Source organism: Acinonyx jubatus, chromosome C2 (assembly GCF_027475565.1).
Source record: "Acinonyx jubatus isolate Ajub_Pintada_27869175 chromosome C2, VMU_Ajub_asm_v1.0, whole genome shotgun sequence".
In the NCBI taxonomy this organism is placed as follows: Eukaryota; Metazoa; Chordata; class Mammalia; order Carnivora; family Felidae; genus Acinonyx; species Acinonyx jubatus.
In genome coordinates, this window is record NC_069384.1 from 86,261,205 (window position 1) to 86,286,069 (window position 24,865).

The 24,865-nt window shown below is 37.2% G+C and overlaps 2 protein-coding genes across 2 annotated transcripts in view; one reads left to right on the plus strand and one right to left on the minus strand.

Moving 5' to 3' along the window:
- Positions 1-6,987: 6,987 nt before the first annotated feature.
- Positions 6,988-17,389, minus strand: ZNF639 (zinc finger protein 639). Its single transcript, XM_053221193.1, has 5 exons — positions 14,476-17,389; positions 13,722-13,790; positions 12,611-12,721; positions 10,207-10,341; positions 6,988-10,074 (listed from the first exon to the last, which is right to left on the minus strand). The coding sequence occupies exons 2-5, from the start codon at positions 13,777-13,779 to the stop codon at positions 8,921-8,923; spliced, it is 1,458 nt and encodes a 485-aa protein (XP_053077168.1). The 5' UTR covers positions 13,780-13,790; positions 14,476-17,389; the 3' UTR covers positions 6,988-8,920.
- KCNMB3 (potassium calcium-activated channel subfamily M regulatory beta subunit 3) overlaps positions 17,361-24,865 on the plus strand; it is a 91,037-nt gene continuing 83,532 nt past the window's right edge. Inside the window, exon 1 of the mRNA XM_015071023.3 lies at positions 17,361-17,780. Within this exon, the coding sequence (XP_014926509.3) occupies positions 17,383-17,780 (398 nt within the window). The 5' untranslated portion in view covers positions 17,361-17,382. The remainder of the gene's footprint in view (positions 17,781-24,865) is intronic.

Below are 24,865 nucleotides of genomic sequence, written 5' to 3' on the forward strand. Positions count from 1 at the left end.
GGCAATTTCCAGTGTGTGTGTGTGTTTAAAAGCCAGGCCTAGATCGTTTTAGAGGTGACTTTTTACCAAATCTTTTAAAAAGGGATTAATCTTATCTCAAACTTTTTTTTTTTTTTTTCCCTGAGAACAGAAGAGAAGAAACCGCCAACTCACTTAGAAGAGTAGAATAACCTTGAGGTGCAGCTGGCTGGCTCAGCTGGTTAAGTGTCCAGTTCTTGATTTCTGCTCAGGTCATGATGTTGTGCTTTGTGGAATTGAGCCCTGGGTAGGGCTCTGCACTGTCAGCAAGGAGCCTGCTTGGGATTCTCTCCCTCCCTCCCTCTCTCTCTCTCTCTGCCCCTCCCTGGCTTGCCTGTGTGTTCTCTCTCTTTCCCTCTCTCTCTCTCAAAATAAATAAATAAACTTAAAAAGAAAGAAAGGATAACCTTGATACCACACTGGATAGGCGATATAAATAAGGAAAATTACACTTAAGCAAGTTCCCTGACAGGAACTGGTTCCTTTTGGGATTTTGGCTGGGGGATGGGCGAGGGAGATGGCGCTGGCGAGCGCCTTTGTTCCCCAGCAAGCTGAGCTCTGTCGTCCGGGACTCAGCAACTCTCCCTCCTGTTGTCCTCCAGCTTTCCCAGAAAAATTACACTTAAGAACACTGAGGCAAACATTCTCTATGAAACGTTAGCTAACTGAATCCAACATTAGATTAAAAGCTTTTAGGGTGGCTAGATGGCTCAGTCGGTTCAGATTCTGACTCTTGATTTCTGCTCAGGTCGTGGTCTCTCAGTTTGTGGGATCGAGGCCGCATCGGGCTCTATGCTAACAGTGTGAAGCCTGCTTGGGATTCTCTCTCCCTCTCTCTCTGCCCCTCCCCCACTCACGTTCTCAGTCTCTCTCAAAATAAACAAAATAAAACAAAGTTTTTGTCTAAATAGGATTTTCCTAGGAATACATAGATAATTCAACATCTGAAAATCAACCAATGTAATTTATATTAGCAGAGTAAGGGAGAAACCTCACATATTTATCTTAATAGGTACAGAAAAAGTCATTGCTTAAGTTTAACACCTACTTATAATAAAAGTTCTTAGAAAACTAAGGAACCTGATAAAACTACCTACCAAAACCTATAGTAGATATACTTTAAATATACTTACTGGGGAAACTTTAGGAGTCTTACATCTAAGACTAGAAACAAACAAACAAAAAGAATGCCTGCTATTGCTACTTCTCCTCATTAATAATGGTGCTCATTAGTAATAATAGTGGAAGTTACTACCAAATTCTGTGATAAGAAAAAAAGAGCTATTAGGGACATTTAATTCCTTAAATTTATGTCATTTATAGCAGATTATATGATTATTTACATTACAAATTAAGCAAAGATAGCTATTAGAACTAAGAAGACAAAAACCTGAACAAGGTATTTGTATACAAAATCAATGGTTAAAAAACCAGAAGCCTTCCTATATACCTGTAATAACCAGTTAGAAAACAAACATGTCAAAGCAACCCAAACTGTAAAGAATGCAGGCATTGACTTTACAAAAACTACAAATGACCTTTATGAAAAAATTTAAAAGAACGTTAAAAAGAGACATAAGAGGAGAAATACACAATTTTTACAAAAGGAAAGATTTTAACATTGTAAAGATGTTAATTCCCTCCAAAATGATTTATAATTTTCATGTAATTACAACAAGACTTTAGATGGAATTAGAACTAATCCTAAATTTACATGGAAGAAGAAAAAAGTCCACCAATAACTAAAAAGTTCTCAAAAAGAATAGTAGAGGAGGGGCACTTGGCTGGCTCAGTCAGAAGAGCATGCAACTCTTGATGTCGGGGTTGTGAGTTCAAGCCCCACGTTGAGTTTAGAGATTATTAAAAAAAAAAAAGGGGGAGAGGAAATAAGTTCACACTACCTGATGTTAAGACATATTGCAAAGCCCTAATATTTTAAGCATCCTGTATCTGTTAAAGCCTGTGATACTGTTGCTAGAACAGAGGAATATAATAAGTACAAAGATTCGTATACCAGTCATGCCCATGAGGAGTTGATATATGATAAAATTGATATCATGATCACTGGGGGAAGATGCATTATTTAACAAATAGTATTAGGGAAATTGTCACATTTGAATGAAAAAACAAACAACCTGAATCATACCAACACACAAAGAAACTCAGATGTAGACATGAAGGGTATATCCAGAAAATTATTAGGGGAAAATGTAAGAAAATAATTTTATGACACTGGGGTTAGAGAAGATTCTGTAAACAAAATGCAGAAAGCATAACTTGTAAAGCGAAAATGTAATGGATCTATCTACATTAAAGATTTCTGTTCAACAAAAGACATTAGTAACATAATAATCTGGGATTTTTTTTTGCAGTGTATATAGAAAACAAAGGACTGATATTTACAATTTATAAAGAACTTTTGAAAATCGACCAGGAGAGGCAGTCCACAAAATAAGAAACCAAAATGTCTCATAAGCATACGGACATTTCCAATCTTGTTAGCAATCAGATAATGCAAACTCAAATAATAATAATGTACTACTTTATGCCCCTACGATCTGCAGAAAATTAAAAAGTGGTATGATACTAATTTTTGGTGAGGATGTAGGGAAATACGGTCTGCTGATGGGAATATAAACTTTAGCTACTCTGGATAATATTTTGGAAGTATTTCAATCACAGGTATACTATGTGTATGTATATAACTCAACCCACCCACACCCCCCAAAGAAAACCAAAACAAACCCAAAAAACTTCAACACATAAAAGAATGTTATGACAGTCTCGTGCATTAAAAAAATACTTAGAAGTGCAAAAGTCACTCAGTTTGATATTTAACTGAATTGACTTCAGAAAGGTGACAGAGAAGCGTTTTCTACCTTATGTGGTAAATCTCTTTGAGGACAAGAACCATAGTTTATTTATTCTTATATTCCTGAACTTGATAGTAAATATCCTATAGCTATTTGTCAAACTGAAGAGTAGTGAAATAGATGTTTTTAAGGAGCTGCAGAGTCCATGAACTGTTTGAGAAAAATTTAGTAACATTACATCCACTGTCCATGGTTACAGTCACACAATTATAGTTAGCAAACAGGGATCAAATATCAAAGTCATCTGCTTTGGTCCAGTACTCTCTAATATGTCATTTTCTCTCTTTAGGTGTCTGGTATAACATTTTGTGAAAAAAATGGGCACATTAAAAAAAATTTTTTTTAATATTTATTAATTTTTCGGGACAGAGGAGAGAGACAGAAAGAGAGAGAGAGACAGAGAGAGAGAGAGAGAGAGAGAATGAGTTAGGGAGGGTCAGAAAGAGGGAGGCACGGAATCTGAGCCAGGCTCCAGGCTCTGAGCTGTCAGCACAGAGCCCAACATGGGGCTTGAACTCATGAACTATGAGATCATGACCTGAGCTGAAGTTGGAGGCTTAACCAACTGAGCCACCCAAGTGCCCCCCAAATAGGGCACATTTTATTTTTCTAAAGAAAATTTTTTGAAGTGTAGTGGGGAATTAGTTTTGTTTATTCTAGCTTAAAAAACATTTGACTAATGGTATTAGAGAACCATTTTTCTAAGCTATAAACAAGAAGCTTAGATCAGGATTTTGTATTCTCAAATTTTAGTCTTTCATGTATCACCTACACTCCTTTTTCCATGCCCATGTATCATTATTATTTACTTCATATTTTTCTTCAAATCAATTTGTTTTTTTCTTAAAAAATCAGTTTTGTCCTAAGTAAAAATATTAATAATCAGATTTGATGTGATAGTTAACATATAATTTACAACCATGAAAATAAAACTTATACCACATACAATTATGTTTATATGTTGTGCACTTTGAGTTTGGATTAGATGACCTCTGAGGTCCCTCCCAGATAGACTAACATTCTTTCATTCTAGGTTAGTTCCTCTACCTGAGCATTTTAATTATTCAGTAAAGAAAACAGATCAGTGCCATAAGGAACTTAACTATAATCTTGTAACCATAAAGAAGTATTTATTAAGATCTGTGCCATGATATTCTGTTTCATAAAATCCAAGATAGATATGCTGAAATTTATAAATTCAGTACAGCCAAACAGCTGTTAGATTGGAACATATAAAATATTTATAGTGTATAGAAAAAAGTGATGTGGTATATGGTATGAAGGAAGTAACTTATTTTAAGTTAGGGGAATAGAAGAATTAAAGAAAACAAATTTACTCTCACCTTGTTCATTGGGAAAACTTTACTCTTTTAGACCTTCTGGAGACTCAAATGGAGGTGTGTAAGAGTTGCAAAGATGAGGGTAATTAACCATAGATTTTGTCTGAGGAATATGTTTCAGAAACAGGAATAAGGCCATAAAAAGAAGAGGCAACCCTAATAAAACGAACAGGGTAGACAGCAGAAGAGAATTTAATGTTCTCAAACTTCAGCCAATCAAAATTCAGAACAGAATGGTGAATGGCCTTTAAATAGAGAATTAAAGAAGAAAAAATTACCCACCAGAAATTACATTTGATGGGTATGATTCCAATTCTTGGTCTCAGGTTACTCTGAAAAAGGGCAACAAAAGTGTCAATTGTTTCAACTATAATGTTTTTTGGTAGTGGACACTATCTGGGTAAGATTAAAAACTAGAAAACTTTTGAGTTTTCATTCAAAACCTACTTTTTATTAAAAATTTCAGGGCATAAGTCATTCAGCTCAATATTTTTAGCAAGAGAAAGCCTATCCAAGTTACATTCATTTGCTTTTTTAAAACCAAAAATAAGTAACAATTTTAAAGGTTTTGGTAACAAAGATTCTTTAAAAAAACTGTGTAAATAGTGGTGCCTGGGTGGCTCAGTCGGTTAATCATCTCACTCTTGATCTCGGCTTAGATCTTGATCTCTTGAGTTCAAGCCCCGTGTTGGAGCATGGAGCCTACTTAAAAAACAAAAACTGTCTAAATAATCATGCTTCTTTAGCTGTGGGAATAATACTAGTAGATAATATAATATTCCTATGTAGCAAAGTGAGAAAATTGCTTCTTTTTAGAAGAAATTACTCTTCACAAATGTGATTTATTTTGGGTTTGAGTAGTTACCTGTTTAACACTAAGATTATTAAGGAGAATGAACTTAAGGAAGTGTGGTAACTGATGCTTTAAAATGCAAAGTCTTTATCCAGGAAAATTATTTTTCCATCACTTGTATGGAAGTAGGCTTCAAAGAACTGTTACTCTTAAAATTTTTAGTTTTAAAATTTACAAATTGAACATACCACTTCATATAAACGTGAATTACATATCATAACTTTTAGTGTTTTGTTTTTTTTTTTTTTGAGAGAGCACAAGTGAGCAAGGGGCCAAGGGGAGCAGAGAGAGAGAGAGAGAGAGAGAGAGAGAGAATCCCACAGGGGAAAAAGAGGGAAAAAGAGAGAGAGAGAGAGAGAGGCGGGACTTAACTGAAGCGGGGTTCATGCTCATCCCATGTGTGTCTCAAACTCACGAACCCGGACATCATGACTTGAGTTGAAGTCAGATGCTTAATGACTGAGCCATCCAGGCACCTGACAACTTTAAGCTTTGTGAATTTATATTATACAATACAAATGTACACATTCTTCTTAGATTTGAATGTTGTCTTAAAAGATTAATTTATGGAAAGTTAAACCAATATAAGGAGTATATGTAAATCCATAACCGAAGTACCATGTCTAAAAATTCTTGTAAATACTCTATCTTTGGTCATCAGAACTGAAAGTTACAGGTAAAGAAATATATATCCCCAAATTTCATTTTAATTTATAGGAATGAGACTGCTAATTGTAGGGTAAACCTGACCAACCAAATTTGCTTCTCCACTGGGATTAACATTTGGCCTTAACTACTTGTTTTCACTTAAATTCTTAACGAATATTGATATTTGGTAAGCCAATCTACTTTCCGAATGTGGCCATTTGATTTTTTACTTATTTTTAAGGCTTTTTTTTTTTTTTTTTTTGAGAGAGAGAGAGAGAGAATGAACATGAGTGGGGGAGAAACAGAGAGAGTAGGGGGGAAGGGGAGACAGAGAATATCCCAAGCAGGCTCCATGCTCAGCCCAACACGAGGCTTGAACTCACAAACTCATGACCTGAGCCGAAATCAAGAGTTGGACGCTTAACTGACTGATCCACTCAGGCACCCCATGGCCATTTGATTTTTATTAGCTTTTTCAAATTATAGCTTGTAGTGCTTTTAGACATAAAAATTCTACTAAAAAACTAATCATAGTAGTTTGGGAAATATATTAAACTTCTTGCAAAAGGTAGTTATACTGACAAAAACAAGCAAACTAAGGTTAATGGTAAAGTGCCAGGAATTAAGTAATACAGTGCTTTGCAAATCAGATTTAAAAATTAGGGACAGTGTTAGTCTATTGGAAAAAAAAAAAACCAACCAAAAAATAAAAACTTGTATATATTACACCTGCCAACAACTCAGCAATCACCTAACAGGCTATAGGCCCTATGAAATGGAGAAACTGGTTAATACGTGATGACACGTATTCAGGAAACCGAAGACAGGTGATTTTAAATGGTAAAACTGGCAAATTTGCAGGCAGGAAGAGAAGCTTTTGAGTAGTGCACAATCACTTCCAAATTTTGGAGTACAGGGGAAATTTGGAATTTCATAAGTAATAACTAATAGTAACGTGAAGACAAAAAAAAAGCAAGAAAAAAAATGGCCCAACACTACTGCCAAGAATTCTTGATGCCAAGAATTCTATTGTAGTGCTAATAAACATCATTATCAGTTATGTATTCTTAGACTTGAAATGTGGTTCAAGTCACAAAAGAGATCAGTGGAATTGTTTCTGAGGAGAAAAAACCCAGAGTAACGAGAAAAATTTCTTTTTAAGTAGGGTTGTTTTTACAAAGAAGTTTTTTAAGCTAGAAATATAGACCAGCTATCCAAGCAATTTGTGGTGTCATCAACTTATCTGAAAGCTGAGTCAAAGTAAAAAGTTTTTATTGGACAAACTGTCAGTGAGATGTGGCCTTAAGCTGCAGATTCATCAAAAAGTACAAAATTATATATGGTTCTGAAACTTGGATTAGTATTTCCTGAGGTTTCCTTACAATCACTTTGATTACTAATGTGATCAAATGTAAAGCAGTAAAATACAGAACTGAGGAAAAAAAAAAAAAACAACCAAGGCATTACTTATTTAAAGTTTGTTTCCTGAAAATAAAATTCCTGAAGCTGGATGTATATCAAAAAAGCATAAAAACAGAATTACCAAGAAGGTAGCCGAGTGGCTAAGTCAAGTAGTCATGAAAAACACACCAAGGACAAACCTTAGATCTTAATGTAACATGGTGTAATGGAAACAACACTAGACTAGAAGCCAAATAACTTGGATTCCACTCCTGTCTGCTACAACTGATGTTGTGACCTTGGCCTATTTCTACAATAGAAAACTGGAGGGTTTACACCAAATGGTTTCTAAGATTCCCTGCCTGTTTAAACCACTATGATTTTAAGTCTTCTAAGAAACATTTCTATCAGGTAACCCTACCTGGAATGTTCCAATCAGATGAGTTTCTAGGAATATAACTATACAATATATGACAATTGTAGAGATAAAAATGGTTTTTAAAAAACTTGTTGCTGCCACCATTCTCAAAATAGGCTACACTTCCATGGTTCTTGTAGTGGGAGAACCATATGTTGTAAATTGGTCTCTTCAACTATATCAATATTCCTGAACAAGAATATTGTTAGCAGCAGTGTTTATTGGAGTCCAATGATAGACAAAATTCTATTTTTGTGATACTGCTATTTAAGAAGCTGCTATTGAATTGTAGTTGTTATGTCTCTTCCTCCCATCCTCCAATTCATATGTTGAAGTCCTGAGCCCCAGTACCTCAAAATATGAGCTTATTTGGGGATAAGGTCTTTACTAGGTTAAAATAAGATCATTAGCGTTAGCACTAATCCAGTTATGACTGGTGACCTTATAAAAGGGGAAATTTGGGAGACAGACTTGTACACAAAGAGAACAGCATGTGAATAAAGACCGCCATCTACAAGCCAAGAAGAAAGGCCAGGAACACCTTATCTCTCAGATCTTCGTAATTCTATGTTAACACTACAGTGTTAATATACCCACTATAGTGGGTTTTCTCAGTCAATAAATGATTTGACATCAGAAGTTTGGGCTGCCTTTGCTGTTGCATAACTTAAAATAAATTGTGAACAGGTTGTGAGTTATAAAATGTTACTTTTTATTGTCAATGCCCTTACCAGTTCCTCCTCACTCCTATCTTAAATTATTTAACTCATGGATAGGGGTTGAAACAGAATAAAATAAAGACTGCCAAAAAAACTGGATCTTCGCTTCCTATTGTAACATTTGCCTCCTAGTGTTATTAAAAGAATTACACAGATGGAGAGTCCACTGACAGACTTGAGGATAATTCCTGATGGGGCATGCAAGAGGGAGAGTCTGGGTTCTTATTAATGGGAGTATCAGTGGACTTAATTGTATGTTATGTTGCATTTTAATGACTTTATATATAAAAAACTGAGCTTGTCTTGAGTTTAAAAAAGTTAATAGCACTCATGGTTACAGAAGGAAAACTGTGGTCTAGTTTCTTTAGTATATCTCTTTCTCATCAATTCATGAAATCAGAGCTTATGTAAGAAACAAGACGACACCAATAGTGGTTAAAACTATGAACTACCTGCATTGAAAATACCACATTTAGGATACCATTATAAATGTAATGAAAAATGGAGCAATGCTAAGAAAATGGGACAATTAAAAAAAATCTTACTTGTTAAAGACGATTCTCATAAGTTGCTTAAAATCATCTATTTTAACATCTCCAAAAGTCAAATTTATTATTTTACATTAATATTATGGCAGTTAAAGAAAATAATCAAGTTGTCTCATGGACTGGAAGGTGACTTATTAATTCCCTCTCATTTCCAAACCTCATCAAGCAGTCACTACATTTATGAGGTAAGTCAGCTGCATGCTTAAAATCTAGATGAATTTTAAGATCTTCAATTTGTCCTGTTGAATATTCACAGTATTGACATAAATAAATCCCTTCAGATAAATGTGAATTTAAATGTTTGCAATATTCTAGCATACTTGAAAAGCCTTTCCCACAGTCATCACAAACATGAGGAAAAATTTTAGTATGTTCAATAGCAACATGCCTGTTAACATTTGTATGAAGTCTACTCCGAAAACCACATACTTGACATACAAAGAAGTTTTTACATTTGTCAAAGGTAATTTTGCTTAAGAGGCTATACTGTCCATGTTCTCCATTGTTATACTTATCACTTAACTCAATTAATTTACATGCATGTTCATTTACCACGTGGCTATGCAAGTCTTCTGGATCATTTGTTTCATGTTCACAAAACTGACACAAGTACTGTTCATCACAGCTGTGCTCCTGGAAATGTAGGTAGAGTTCACTGCTTGAGGAGAACTGTACATCACACTGCTCACACCAATAAAGGTGGTCACTAAAATGGGTGTCTGCAATGTGCTGGCTGAGGTTCTCAAAAATCACTGTTTTATAATCACAGTATTTACAAATGTAGGGATCCTCTTCATGCAGTTTGGCGTGCTCGATCAGAAGCACGTTGGTAGAGAAACTTTCCTTGCATACTCGGCATACATTTGAATCAGTACGCTTATGCTTCAGGATCATATGCTGCTTTAAGTCAGAAAAATATTTGCTGTTGAACTCACAAAGTTCACATTTATAGAGGCCACTGCTATTAGCTCTCAGTAAAGGCCACTTCTGCTGGGCAGTCACATTCAAAGCTTGGCTCTTGTCAAGAATTTTGCAAAGTTTAGATGGCGGCTCCTCATCAGTTTGGTCTTGGAGACTCTCAGAGGAATTGTTTTCTGTTTCTATATCATAATCTTCAGAAATTGCATGCACTTCTGCAGCAATTGGAACATCTTCAGCGGTGTGAACTTCTATAGGACTCTCTTCTTGAGTTTGTTGGTTAACTGATTCAGGTGAGTCACACTCTTCATCACAAATTTCAATATCAGCAGATTTTTCTGAAAAAATGTAATAAGTCTATTATTATCATTAAATAAGACCTATTAAATAAATAATTGGTACAAAATTTATTTTACACATTTTATTAATGTATATAAAATAAATAAATGCGATTAACTAGTTTCCCTAACCTGTAGAAAAGGCAGTGTGGTCTAGAATTCTAAGTACAGGACTGGGAACCAGGTAGTTCTGATTTCTATTTCTGGCCTTGATCCCATCTGTAAATTTTGGCAGGTCATTTGATGTCTCTGTATCAGAATCATCATCTGTAGAAAGAGATTTGGAAAAATACTTATTATTTATACCAAAGTATTAAATATTAATTATTACTAAAGCACTAAGCATTTTCAATATAATTTTGAATTCTGATAGGAACTAAAGGACTTAGATTTAGCCAGGAAAAGAGATGTTATCCATATACCACAGATACCCAAAAAATCTGTCCAATCAAGCAACTGCTTTTGCTTCCATGCGCCCCATTTGTACTACAATCTACTTTTTAAAGTTACTTAGGAATTTTAAGTTTAAATTTCTGACTTTGAATAAACCTTTATTCCCTTAGCCCAGCCCCAATGTTTTAAAGTTAGCATGGGGAAACTGAAATACAGGTCAATAGAAAAAGCTGGGCTTCAACATCATGTCAGTGTTGTTTTTAATAGACTTTAGATTTTTAGAAGTTCTCAGAAAAAAATGAGAAGATTGTACGCAGAATTCCCACATAACCTGAATTCAGTTTCTCTATTCTCTTACAAAAAGATGGTACATTTGTTCCAATTAATAACCAATACTGATAAGATGGTATTAACTAAAGTCCATACTTATCCAGATTTCCTTAGTTTTTACCTAATGTCCTTTTTCTGTTCCAAGATCCTAAGATTCCACATTACATTCAGTTGTCATCTCTCTCTAGGCCTCTGTTAGCTGTGGCAGTTTCTCAGACTTTCCTTGTTTTTGATGATCATGACAGTTTTGAGGAGTACAAGTCAGGTATTTTGTAGGATGTCCCATTAATGAAATGTTGTTTTTTTCATGATTAGACTGGGATTATGGGTTACTGGAGGTAGACCAGAGAGGCAAACTACCATTTTTACCACATCATATAAAGGGTACACACTATTAACATGATTTATTACTATAGACTGATTACCTGGTTGAAGTAGTATTTAGCAGGTTTCTCTGCTGTAAAGTCACTCTTTTACTTTGGAAGGAAGTCCCTGCTTGCAGTCCTTACTTAAGGAGTGGGAAGTCATGCTCCACCTCCTTGAGGGAGGAGTGTTCATATAAATAACTTGGAATTCTTCTGTATAGATTGCTTTCTTACATGAGGGTGCCTGGGTGGCTTGGTTGGTTGAGCATCCGACTCTTGATTTCAGCTCAGGTCATGAACTCATGGTTCCTGAGTTTGAGCCCTACATCAGGCTCTGTGCTGACAGTGCAGAGCCTGCTGGGATTCTCTCCCCCTCCCCATGCATGCTCTCTTTCTCTTTTAAAATAAATAAATAAACTTAAACAAAAAGATTTCTTTCTTATTTACTTAGTCATATTAGTCATATCAGTATGAACTCATGTGTATTTATTTTATACTTTGGGTTATAATTCTTTTTTTTTTTTCTTCCTCTCTAATTGGTTCAGCTTTGGCTGCTGGGAGCTCTTTCAGTCAGCCCCTGTGTTCCTTTGACATACCTGTATTGTGTGTGTATGTGTGTTTTGAGTACCTCCTTATTTTCTGGCACTACAAAATGCTCCAGTCTCATATATTTCCTGCTTCAGAACTAGAATCAGCCATTTCTCTAAGTACCAGTTCTTTTTACTGGAGAATGGTTTTAGAAACCAAAATCTGGGCACTGGTGTGCTCACTCCTACTGGGGTGTCATTTCTTTTAGGCCCTCTCAGCTAACAGACCAAAAATGTGTGTACACTGCCAGATATACAGAGACATATCTATAAATATCTCTGTATGTAACCATCTACGTCTCTATTAAGCCAAACAGGAGTTCACACAGATGTCTCCAACGCCTGTTTTTTAAAAATTTATGTTTCTGTGTCTATGAGAGGAGTTCAAGGAAACTGGCAGTTTTGATGGTTGCAAAGAAAGAACAAATGCAAGTTGTTATCATTTACCCAATGCTCTAGAAAAGCCTCAATAGAAGATGCAACATTGAAAAACACTAAATCATTCACCCTGTTTCTTCCTTCCATTAGCCCTCTAGACTACAGCTAAGTGGAAGAACTGTATGTAATACTATTCTTAACCTTTCTTCATAAATCCTCCCAACTCTGGATTGGTCTCACTTTGCCATCAACTCCTAGCCACCTAAAATGGACTTAGGAGAATGTGCTTTTTATTTATAGGTCTGAAATAACATTAAAAATAAAAAATTCACATACTTGTTTTCTTACAAAAAATTGTTTCCTTACATTTAAACAAATTTAAACACTTGCCCACTTAGAAATCATCATTTTCACCCACATTTTCAAAGAAATACAAATACATAAAAGCAACTTAAAGAATATTTTGGAAAATATTAGATATACCTTTGTTGTCAAAATATTTTAAGTCTGGTTGTCTCATAGAACAAACACTGTAACAATGATCAGAAAAAATTCCATTGAATCCATCTGCAATTCTGCTTATTCCAGAGGAATCTGAACATAAGAGCAAAATTTTACAAATTCCAGGTAAATATACATACACTTAATAACAGCCATCCCATTATCCAACATATTTTCATATTTGAAATTTTCATATTTGTAATAAAGTATTAACATTTCCCTTAATTCTGAAAGCTTCTACATTTCAGACCTGATACTGAACTGAGCTTTGAAAGAACCACAAATTACACAACTTACAATATAACACCTTGAAGCACACAAAAATAGACTTGCCTTACAGTCAGAATTCTACAAATTATAAATATGTGATAATGTATTAACTGCAAAAAACACTGAATTAACTACCAAGATCTGCCATATAGTGACGACAAAACCCAAGGCATAGGGGAAATGGTCTGAGGATCAGTTAGGGCTTCTGAAGAGTCATTTCAAGTCTTGTCTGGGATGAGCTGGCAAGCGCTGAACTAGATTTAATTTCCTCAGATATGAAGAATGTGTAGTTTGGGTGGGTTAACAGGTATGCTAGAGACTGTCTCAAATACATGTGGTCACAAAGACTTCTCTTCTTAAGACTTCTCTTGCTGCCAAGACAGCAGAGCCAACCTCAACCAAAAGATCTAAAATAATACAATCAAAATGGAAGTTCACATTTCTGAAAATAATGTACAGGATAAAACATTTTTTTCTGCAATCATGCAAAATATCTCCCACCAAGGTTAATGTTGTGCCTTAAGAACAAGTCTGGGAATCACACAGACAAATCTCAATTATGCTGTATAAGCATGCAACCTTGGGTATATAATTTTAAGTATCTATCAACCATTAAATTGTATTAAATAATGTTTGTAAAGTTCCGATGTGTGCCTAGCACATGGTAGACAATGAACAATGTATATTCAGAGAATTTAAAGTTTTCTCTTACCTGAAAACGGACCCAGATATTTAACTGTTATTTGATCCATTTATGAGAAAATGGGTAAGAATACAATTGTATGGGAATTAATCCATGGCCCAACTTTAAAAGTCTACTGACCTGAGTAACGAGAAGGGTGTAATGTCTTCCTTTTTCTTTTTTTAGGATATTCATTCATATCTTTTCAATCTGAAAATGAAAAAATTTAACAAAAGTATCAAAAATAAAGACTGTTAATATTTTATAAAAATTCCACCTAACCAAAGAATTTATTGGCAATAAGAAATGTGTGTGCCACTTGAAAATCTATTTCCTAAGAGAAATGTTAAATAATGCCTCCATTTGTATTTTGGATTTATTTTTCTGATCAAGTTTAAAAGTAGGACACCAATATCTGCGGTTTTTTTTTTTTTTTTTCTCTTGGTGAGGTTGAGAAATCCATTTCAAATGTTGATGTAATTGTGAATACTGGACAATTACAATAAGCCGTACTCTTAGCTTTTATTTAAAAAAAATTGCTCTTATGGTACCATGTTAAGAATAAAACAAGTCCATTTCTTACAACTGAGAATATTTTGATACACTTTTCAATCTAAAGGTGGATATAATGCCTTCAAAAAATACTGTCACAAATCTTTATCTCCTGACTTTCAAAAAATATACTCATCACATAGAAGCTCAGAATACAGTTTTCAAGAAAAAATCCTTTTCTTACTTGTAAGGTCACATTCAACACTCTACTGAGAACAAAACAGGTAGCAATCATTTAATGATTAATCATTTACTCAAACAATTAATCAAATCATCATTAAGTGATTGAATTTCCACAGACTGTTACAAAATTGACTAATTGGTTTTGCCACATTCCACTTACTTGGTATAATTCTTAATACTGTGGTGAGGAGAAATGAATTACAGGGAAGTTTTCACAGATGGTAAAAAAATAGCCTGTAGCAAAATACACAACAGAAGTCATATAAGCAAAAATGTAGTTCACTTCTGAGACTCAAGAATACAATGGCACCAGGTCTTTAATTAACTGGAAAATTATATGGAAATAATTCAAGTATAAATAAGCTTTTGGATATACTGTATAAACACTAAAAATTGATAAATATATATGTGTCATATTTCTCTGAAATAAACTTACCTTCTAAAGCTATAGCTATATTTTAACACCAAAACAGGAATATAAATCAGCCTACTTTATTCAGCCATAATGAAAGCAAATAGAATGAAAGCAAACCAAATCAGACTTCAAACTGTTTAAGTCCTTATAGATTATCCAACAATATAAGAACAATGACCACTTACTGAGCACCAATCACGTAACAGGTTGTGCACCTACTTTATCTTATTTAATTCTATAACATGATAAAGGTACAACAGTCTCTCAAAATTATTTACCCCTTGTTATTGATGAGGAAACTGAAGCACAGTAAGATTAAATAAAGACAATTCTTAATAACTGGTAGAGCTGGAATTTGAATAAAGATCAAATTTTAAAGCACATGCTTTGAAAACAAATAGGGAAATAAAGAGATCACCCCAATTCATGTAACAGATTAGTGTCAGAATCACAACTACCTCTTCCATTTCAGGTTAGTGTTCCTTCACTGTAGAAATGGGCAAGTAAGGAATGTCAGAAAAAGATATTGAAGTTTTCTCCGCCAGCTTTACATGCTGCTTTTCTTACCATCAAAGCAATATATATAGCAGGTAGAACTTGGTACCATTAGTGAGACCATCTCATTTCTAATGATAAGTGTACATACTGTCTGCTGCTTCACTAGGTTCTGGGTGTATTAATTAGCACTACAGGTGATGTGATAACACAGTATTAAGACAGTGCTTTTTAGTTTACTGAACATTTCTCTATCTTATTTTACTGATGAGGAAACAGATTCAGGGAAAGTCAAGTCATCTAAGTTGCAGAACCAGAGATGAAAAAGCATGCCTTCTGAGTTCTGAACAGCTAACTCTGTGTAAGTAATTTTCATTGCTAATCACTATTACCAGTAAGTTACATCTTGGTTCCAGTTCTTACTTAGCCACCAACGGGAGGAAGGGAAGGAAATCACCCAGAGAAACAGACAACAGTGAGATTTATAGAAATATCTATTATATCTATCTATCTATCTGTCATGCCTCACCTACCACAAACAGCATTCCTTGAACCCTTCCCAGTCAAGTGCTTTAAAAAAATCAAAAATTTCCGATTATGTAATAAACTAAAATTTCAAGAGTTATTCCTAATACCTCTTCTGTATGCTTCTAAAATTTAAAAAGCCCAGAGCATCACACTTCATGTTTTAAATGCTCTAAAACTGTCAGCCAAACATTATAGTATCTTCTTGCAATTTCAGAATACACTTCAAATTCTTTCCAACCAGAAGAATGAAAAAGTAAGGAAAGGAAACCAAGCATAGCATTAAAATTGATGTTGCAAGCTGGCATGGATTCAGGTGAGAGGAAGAGGATCATCTTGATCAGGAAAGGTCTGACTCCTACTCAGGGCTGAACAATATCCAAACATTTATCAGACCCCCCCGCTTTGGCAGGATGCTAAGATGCCTACTCAAGACCAAAAATGCTATCCATCCTTCATTTCAGCAAATATTCTTACGGACTTTTTATATACATAACTACCCTGATGAAGAAGTTTGGCTTTTTACTCAGAGATGTCGCATAAACATTTGCTCACTAGTCTTCCTCTCATGGGTAAGATTCTGAATCACATGCAACTTATCATTCACTCCCTCTTCTCCACTTAAACTGCACATGTAATACATGTCACTGCAGGAAAATTAAGAAAAGGTTTAGAAACCAAGTTAATTAAATCACCTAGAATCTATTCACCCAGAAAAACCATTAGCATTTTGGGGTATAGACATCTAGGCATTTCCCTATGTTAAGGTATATATAAACATTTTACATTTTTGTAAAAATGTATATGTTTCATGTTTGACACATGAAACAATTTCTTTAAAAAGCAACTTACAAAATACATATCAGCCTCTTTCCACCTGTCATTTTTTTTTCAATAAGAATGTACAAAACACCACATGAACAGGCAGTTAGTACCTGTATCAAAAAGATCAACATTTAAGGCCTTTCACTCAGTGTAAATATTCTCTAGCAGATACAAAAATAAGGCAAGTATTTACAATCAAAAGCTCTATTTTTACAACAGCATTTTAACAGCAAGTTCTTTTCTAGCCTCATTTCAAAATAAGTATATAAGCTCCAGATGTTAAAAGAATTGAAACATAAAAATGTTTCGGGAGAGTCTTTGAACTAGAACCAACTGTGTGCCCCACTTGAGTGTCAGTCTTTCCTGAAATACAAATTTTTATCTCTTTGTAAAGAGAGAAACTGCTTCAAATTACTTGCGTCCCAGGTTATGCTGAAAAAGAAAACCAAAGGGGTGTATAAGCACCCTAACGAGGGGCCGAGGCCACCGCCCGGAGACTGGAGCGCCAGAACCAACGCCTGCTTTCTGCGGCTGTGGCTCGGGGCGAACAAGGGATGCGCCGCCAGAGGGTCTCGAAGCCGCCCCGCACGACCGGAGGCGGGAGCCCAGCCGCCGTAGGACACGACTGTCGGAGGGGCCGCGCAGGAGCCTCCGGGACCCAGCCGCCTCCACGCCCGTGCCACGCGCCAGGCCCACAGGAGCCGGGTGACCAGCGGGGACTCCCAAACCCCGGCCCCAAAGGCGCCATAAGGAAAAGAGCCGCAGGGGGCCTAGGCGTCCTCCCCGGGAGGGGGAACTGCTTTCGGGATGGGGGAGGGGCCGGCATCCCGCCATAAAACGGAGGCAGGGTTTCAGTTTAAAAGACGCCGTCCGGTCTTCCATGTCCTCTCGCGTGGGAGGCTGCGTCCGCACACCGCCGGCCCGCTCTTCCCTCACACTCACCGGGACCCCGGGGCCTGTCCGGCCAGCCCAGGCGCAGCTTCGAGGCGGCGGCGGCCAAGGCGCCCGAGCGCGGGAGGAGGGGCCGCGCCACTGTGGCCCTCGCGCTCCCGGGCGCTCCTGCAGGGCAGCCCCTCTCCCTCCCGCGCGCCTCACGCCCTGCCCGCCAGGCCCCAGGCCCAGCCTTGGCTGCCGCACTCACCGCCTCGCTCCGCGCCTGCGCCGCGCACCTCAGGGGCCCGCCGACTAGGCGGGGAGGTGACTAGGTGAGAGTGAGATGGGGGAGGGCTGGGGGGGGGATCCGGCTGCGAGGCCACGCCGCACTCCAAACCTGGGAGGGACCACCGGCCTTTAGCCCCGGGGGTGGCCCATCGGCCCGCGCCCCCTGCTGGCACCTCTGCGCCGCCGCAGGCTTCTTCCGGACGGGGTACCGCCCCTCCCATGCGGAGCGGGTGATTCCACTCCCTAGAATTGCTCCCGACGAGGCCACCAAGGGGACTCCCCCCGCCCCGGGCGGGCTTTCAGCCCTTTCTCCCGCCCCTAGAGAAGTGGGAGAAGCGCAGCTTGCCAGCGGCCCCTTTCCCACCCGGCTCCTCCAGGGGGCGTGCTAGAGTGGTCTGGGACGGGTTAGGCGTGGCAAATGGCATTTCAACCCCCAGAGTGGCAGATGCTTGCTGCGTATGTAAAGGGAGACGGCAGAGTCACGGTTTTACCGAGGCCCCTTCAAAGAACTACGCAGGGCCGTGATGCTGTTTACCAGGGCAAGAAGGTGAAAATCTTGAAGATCGATGAGTCGTTACTAGGCTTTAGTGGGAAGCCTTGATTCAAGAAATCCCGGTGGAATGAATGTGAAATAATAGGGGATTGGATTTGATTATTTAATTCTTTTTCCGACTGTGAGCTTCTAGGAGCAGATGTAGAGAGGATTAAATTGAACAAGCATAAGTAAATTTGTGAACACAGTTTCATAAATGATCTCTGTATAAGTGTGGTCATATGTTTAATCTTTAATAGTAAATTGAAGTTGTCAGTCCCAATTTACAAATTAGAAAAGCAAAGGACTAGACACTAGATTTTATTCATTTTTGTAAGCTCAGCACCCGGGTTACAATAATTGTTAAGTATATGAATGAGGCCCATGTGGATTATCACATGCTCAAGGTCACTCGGATAGTTAGGGCCACAATCTGTGTCTTTTCATCCATGGCCATTGTGCTTTTTCTGATTACCACATGCTACCCAACCAAACGCTGGAGAGTAATAATCACAGACCTTACTCCGATCCCTCCAGCTGTATCCCAGAAGATAAAGCCTTATTTTAAAGAGACAGTTTGTGAGGCTCAATTTTTATGACCTCAACTTTTAAGTGTATGCTCAGCCCAAATAAGTGAATGTTTACGAATGCAGCCATGGCCTGAATAAAGTAAGAAGAGATTTAGTGGTATCTTTTAATCCTAGTATAGTTAGTACCTGCCACCGAATAGGGAATGGACATATTTGTTGAATTTATGAAGAACAGTATGCCTCCTTCTCTCCTTTGGCTGGGCTGTTTCCGGATGTGACACAGTGGAAGCCACAAGGGGGTGGTATGGGACCATTTTAGGTTACTGTTTTGCTCACGCTTAGCCTTGTGCCAAACGAAATCATTACATTTTAGGCTGAAGTTTTATTTCAAAACATTTTGCAGTAAGAGAAAACCCCACCCCCCCCACTTCAGCGCATTACTTAAACAAACAAACAAACCCACATGATTTTCCCTTAACCAGAGAAGTAAATAAGAGCATCACAATGTTTACATGTCCTTTAGCATAATCACAAGGCAGAGGCTACTTGATGTTCTTTGATTAGCTGGAGTATGTTTTCCAGTTTCATTTTTTGCCTCTCCCTTTTCCGCTCCTTCCTTTTAAAGGGAGGGTGGTGGCGGCAGGGATGAAATCCTCAGATCTCAAAAAAGTACCAAGTTGTAGAGTTTGCGGTCTATGATTTTGACTAAAGAGCTATTGAATCATCCTTTCTTCCAACTTTTTAAAATCACATTTGTAGCACAGCTTAATTTTTTCCTGATTAGAAAAGGCATACATCTTTATTCCATAATAGAGACATTAGAAAGCTATGAGTAACAAAAGGAAAAGGTATCATAATCCTACAACCCAGAGCTAACTAATGGTAACATTTTGCTCAAGAGCTGTACATTTTTTAAAAATCTATATCCATCTAGAATTTGTTTTAAAAATTTGGATATTATTGTTTATGTTATTCTATAACAGCTTTTCCCCCCACTCAAATATGGCATGAATATTTTTTACACTATTAATGTTAATGGCACCTTGGAATTCTACTATAAGCAACCATACAGTTAAATAGTGGATGGTTAGCTTGTTTCTATTTTAAAAAATGCTTGCCAATTTGCTAAGTAAAATACAGTATTCCATTTTAATTTATATATATATATATATTTGTGAACTTGAATGTTTTCTCGTGTTTATTGGCCATTTATATTTCTCTTGAGAATTTGCAGTTGGTATTCTTTGTCCATTTTTTTATAGGCTATTTATCTTTTTAAAGAAAATGGAAATTTTTAGCCTTTTACCTGAGATATATATTGCATATATTTCTTTCTAGTTTGTTGTTTGCTTTTCAATTTTGTTAGTGGTGCAAATGTTTTAAACTTTTGTGAAATCGTGTCTATTAATCTTTTCCTTTATAGATTCTATTATTGGCCTTATGCTGAAATAAACTTTTCTTCTATCCAATATCTAGTTGCATTTTTTACTTTAGCTTTTTAGTTTGTAATTTATTTTGGGGTGTGAGATGAAGAGAACTCTCTCACCCTCTTTCTGTCATAATACTTTTTTCACATTTCTCTCCATCTTGGATAGCAGACTGAAATTAAATTTGTAAGAGTAGCTTCATCTGATGCTCAATTAACTTCTTAAGGCATTGGTTTTCAAACTTTAACTGCATCAGAATCACTAGCAGGTCTTGTCATACTATAAGTTTCTGTGCACTAGCCCCAGTTTCTCATTGGATAAATCTGGGCTGGAGCTGAGTGCTGCTGATGTTGTTGACCTTAGGATCATGCTTTGAGAGCCACTATCCTAAGGCTTTCCCCACCCAACCCCATCCTAGCAAATAGGCTTTTCACTCTTCCACAGACAGGCTCTAGCTTTTCTTGCCTGTGTGGTTCAGCATGTTTTTTCTACCAGCAATTTCTTTACCTTGTTTCTGTCTGTAAGATCAAGCTCACAGTTTATCTATTCTGTGAAATCTTTGACTTTCCCTAGCAGGGATATCTTATCACTCTTCAGAGACTCAACAGTATTTGGTACATTGGTCCAATTACACCAGAGATGCATTTACTGTGAAGGAAACAATGCTTAAGCCTCAAGTCCCCTCAACTGCATAAGCCTCTTCCAAAATGAGGTATTTGTAATTTTATATTCTTGTGTAATTTTGTATTTAAATTAAATCACATTTTGTATTTATAATTTTATATTCTTTTTCTAAATTTGGCTCCCCCAATTTGCATAAACTTCCTTTCTCACAAACATTGGCTTTACCCCTGTTTATCATATTGTTTCTCCATAGACTTTGAATTCTGGTTGTATTATATTCCAGTCTGCTCCATCTCCCTGCTTAGCAGTGTCTTGCATAGACCCTTATTCATTTTTAATTAAAAAAAGTGTTTTATTTTTGTATGTTAACTAGCTTGGATCTAACTTAAAAAATAAAGTAAATGTTTTCTTTTTTTAAAAATATTTATTTATGGGGTGCCTGGGTGGCTCAGTCGGTTAAGCATCTGACGTTGGCTCAGGTCATGATCTCAGTTTGTGGGTTCGAGCCCTGCATCGGGCTGAATGCTGACACCTCAAAGCCTAGGGCCTGCTTTGGATTGTGTCTCCTTCTCTCTCTGCCTCTCCCCTGCTCATGCTCTGTCTCTCAAAAATAAATAAATGTTAAAAAAATTTTTTTTAAATATTTATTTATTTTTGAGAGAGTAGGGAGGGCCAGAGAGAGAGGGAGACAGAGAATCCGAAGCAGGCTCTGTACCATCAATGCAGAGCCCAATGTGGGGCATGAACCCATGAACTGTGAGATCATGACCTGAGCAGAAGTCAAATGCTTAACCGACTAAGCCACCCAGGTGCCCAACTCATTCATTTTTTAGGTAAAATATTCACTGCACATATACCTTTGGTCCAGCACTATACTAGGTACTAGGGATACAGTGTGATCCGGATAGACATATGCTTGCCTTGCTGCTCTTTATAGTACAGTAGGGAAGGTAGGAAATTAGATGGCACTAGAATGTGATGACTAAACTTATATAAAGTAAGTGAAAAATGTTATGGGACCATATGACAGGTTGCCTTACTTGGTCTAAAAGGATGGGGCAGGTAGAGAATCTAGGTATTCAACTTATTGTCCTGGCCACCTAGCTTGCTGATGCTAGTGCAGACCTGACCGAGTGACATACTTATGACTCAGACATGAGGCAGCTGTATGCCATAGCCTAGTGTCAGGGACCTTACATCCCCAATAGAGACAACTGGACTCCATAATTTTGAACCACTGAGACAGAGGTCCTCTAAACAGCCAGCCCAGTGCTTTTTTTGTGTAAGTTTATTTATTTTTGAGATACAGAGAGAATGCTAGTGTGAGAGGGGCAGAGAGAGAGGGAAACACAGAATCCAAAGCAGGTTGCAGGCTCTGAGCTGCCAGCACAGAGCCCGACCCAGGGCCTGAATTCACCAACCACGAGATCATGACCTGAGCCGAAGTTGGACACTCAACTGACTGAGCCATCCAGGCGCCCCAGCCCAATGCTTTCAAAACCAGCAACCAGATGTACGTAGTCAGCCCACTCACACTCTGCTTCCTTAAAATGGAACAGAGACAGTCTTTTAGCTTTAAAAGACACTCCATCTTCCCTTCCCTGAACCTTATCACTGAGAGTCTACCTAGACTGTATTCTGGATCAAGTTCTCTGCTTGGCTATCAAACTTTTCCACTCAGTGCTGAATCTTCAACTGCTATTAGTCTTTATTTTTTCTTTAATGGAATGGACAAATTAATGAATGATAAAATCTGACTAGACTTCCTTATTATAATATTAATAATAACTTGTATACTGTACAGCACTTTTTATTTTCTAGAGTACTGACTTTACAGCATCTGGGAATGAAGGTCAAGAGTTGTATCCATTTGATAGATTTAAACTCAGACATATATACCTGCAAAGATCTGAAGACTGAACCATATTAAGGGAGATTGAGATTAATAGATGACAAAGAGGAAGCATTTTCCCAGTAAATAGGTATATTTGTTGTCCCTAGGAAGAAAACTCATTGATTGTATAGATTTGCGGAAGGTGTTACTATTGTTGCACAATATCCAATGTCTGGTGCTCTCTGCTTTCAGGCATACAGGAGATTATACTCCCTGCCCTGTTTAAAGTTAGGTAGAACCACATGATGTGCATTGGCCATTGAGATGTCTGTACAAGTGTTATGTGTTACTTCTAGGTGGAAGCATTTCATTTCTAGCACTTGCTTCCCTAGCCTCCCCTTCCTCTGACTGAAGAGCTATCAGCACTCATAACAGACATGACATGAACAAGAAATTTTGTTGTATGAAATTGATAAGCTTTGGGATTGTTATTGAAGAATCAGTAATTCATCAATAATCACTGACTGATATACGGGCTGAATTTATACATTCCCTTCATTGTGGTCTGAGGCCAAAGAACAGAATCTATTAAAATCTGTATTCCATTAGAGTGTCTTTGGACTTTAAGTTCAATTATTTATTCAATTAACAAGCATTTATGAAAGCCTACCATTTGTAAGATAACTATAGTAGCCACTGTGGAGGGGAAAAAACAAAACTATGTTTTTGATTACTTTTATGGCAGTCTTACCAGGTCACACTGCAAATCCATGTAAATCTATTAGAACTATAATTTTCTTGTAGTATTTTCATGTAGCACTTCTCACATTTCACACCAAGTGGTGCCATATACCAAATGATAACCATGGGGGCTGCTTTTGATGATTGGGAATATCCAGATGACTTACCTATTTCAAACTTTGACTAGCCCAAAATGAATAGCATTGTTTTCCTTGTTGGCAATGGGAGTCAAAAAATTGAAGGCATAATTATTCATTATGAATGCTAATCACCATAAAATACCACTTCTGGGAGGGGGTGGATAGGAGCTCTGTGGCATCTTCCCAAGTGGACTGTATGCTTTGTGAAGGTAAGAAATGAGTCTGCCTTGTTGAATGTAGATCCTGAAGCCTAGCACAATGTTGACACAGAGTAATCACTTAATATTTATTGTGTGAATGAAGGAGAAAAGGAAAGGATGTCTGAAATCTGTACCACAGGTAAATATTGGTAAAATGTTTGGCTCATTTTGTGTGTTCAAACTATGTTTAATAGTAAAAATTTACTTAGTCCCATTCCTTCTCACTTTAAGCTTTCCTCCGAAATGTGTTTTGAAATGTGAAATTCATTCTGAAATAGAAAAATTGATATGGATCCTTAAGGGAGGGTAACATCGAAGCAAGTTTAGCTTAGTGACTCCATGAAATGTAATAACATTGGTATCATTGAAGTCCCAGAAGAAGAAGAGAGAGAAAATGGAGTTTATTTGAGGAAATTATAGCTGAAAACTTCCCTAATCTGGGGAAGGAAACAGACTTCCAAATCCAGGAGGCAGAGAGAACTGCCATCAAAATCAACAAAACCAGGCCAACACCAAGACATATTGTAATCAAAATTGCAAAATACAGAGATAAAAAAAATCCTCAAAGCAGCAAGGCAAAAGAAGTCCCTAACTTATAAGGGAAGAAGCACATCTCTACTCGGAAACGTGGCAGGCCAGAAGGAAGTGGCATGATATATTCAATGTGCCAAATGGGAAAAATATGCAGCCAAGAATACTTTATCCAGCATGGCTATCATTCAGAATAGGAGAGATAAAGAGTTTTCCAGGCAAAAACTGAAGGAGTTCATGACCACTAAATCAGCCCTGCAAGAAATATTATAGGGGACTCTTTAAGTGGGAAAGAAAGACCTAAAGCAACAAAGATTAGAAAGGAACTGAGAAAATCTCCAGAAACATTGACTTTACTGGTAATACGATGGCACTAAATTTATATCTAGCAAGAATCAGTCTGAATGTAAATGGACTAAATGCCCCAATTGAAAGACATAGGGTATCAGAATGGATAAAAAAGCAAGAAAGATGTATCTATATGCTGCCTGCAAGAGACTCATTTTCAACCTAAAGACACCTGTAGATTGAAAGTGGGGGGATGGAGAACAATTTATCATGCTAATGGAT

Excerpts from the sequence above, each read along its gene's own strand:
- ZNF639 (XM_053221193.1), bottom strand. The coding sequence starts at position 13,779 with ATGAATGAATATCCTAAAAAAAGAAAAAGGAAGACATTACACCCTTCT. Across the intron at positions 12,722-13,721 it reads ACACCCTTCTCGTTACTCAG|ATTCCTCTGGAATAAGCAGA; the intron begins GTCAGTAGACTT and ends TCTTATGTTCAG. Across the intron at positions 10,342-12,610 it reads AAAATATTTTGACAACAAAG|ATGATGATTCTGATACAGAG; the intron begins GTATATCTAATA and ends CTCTTTCTACAG.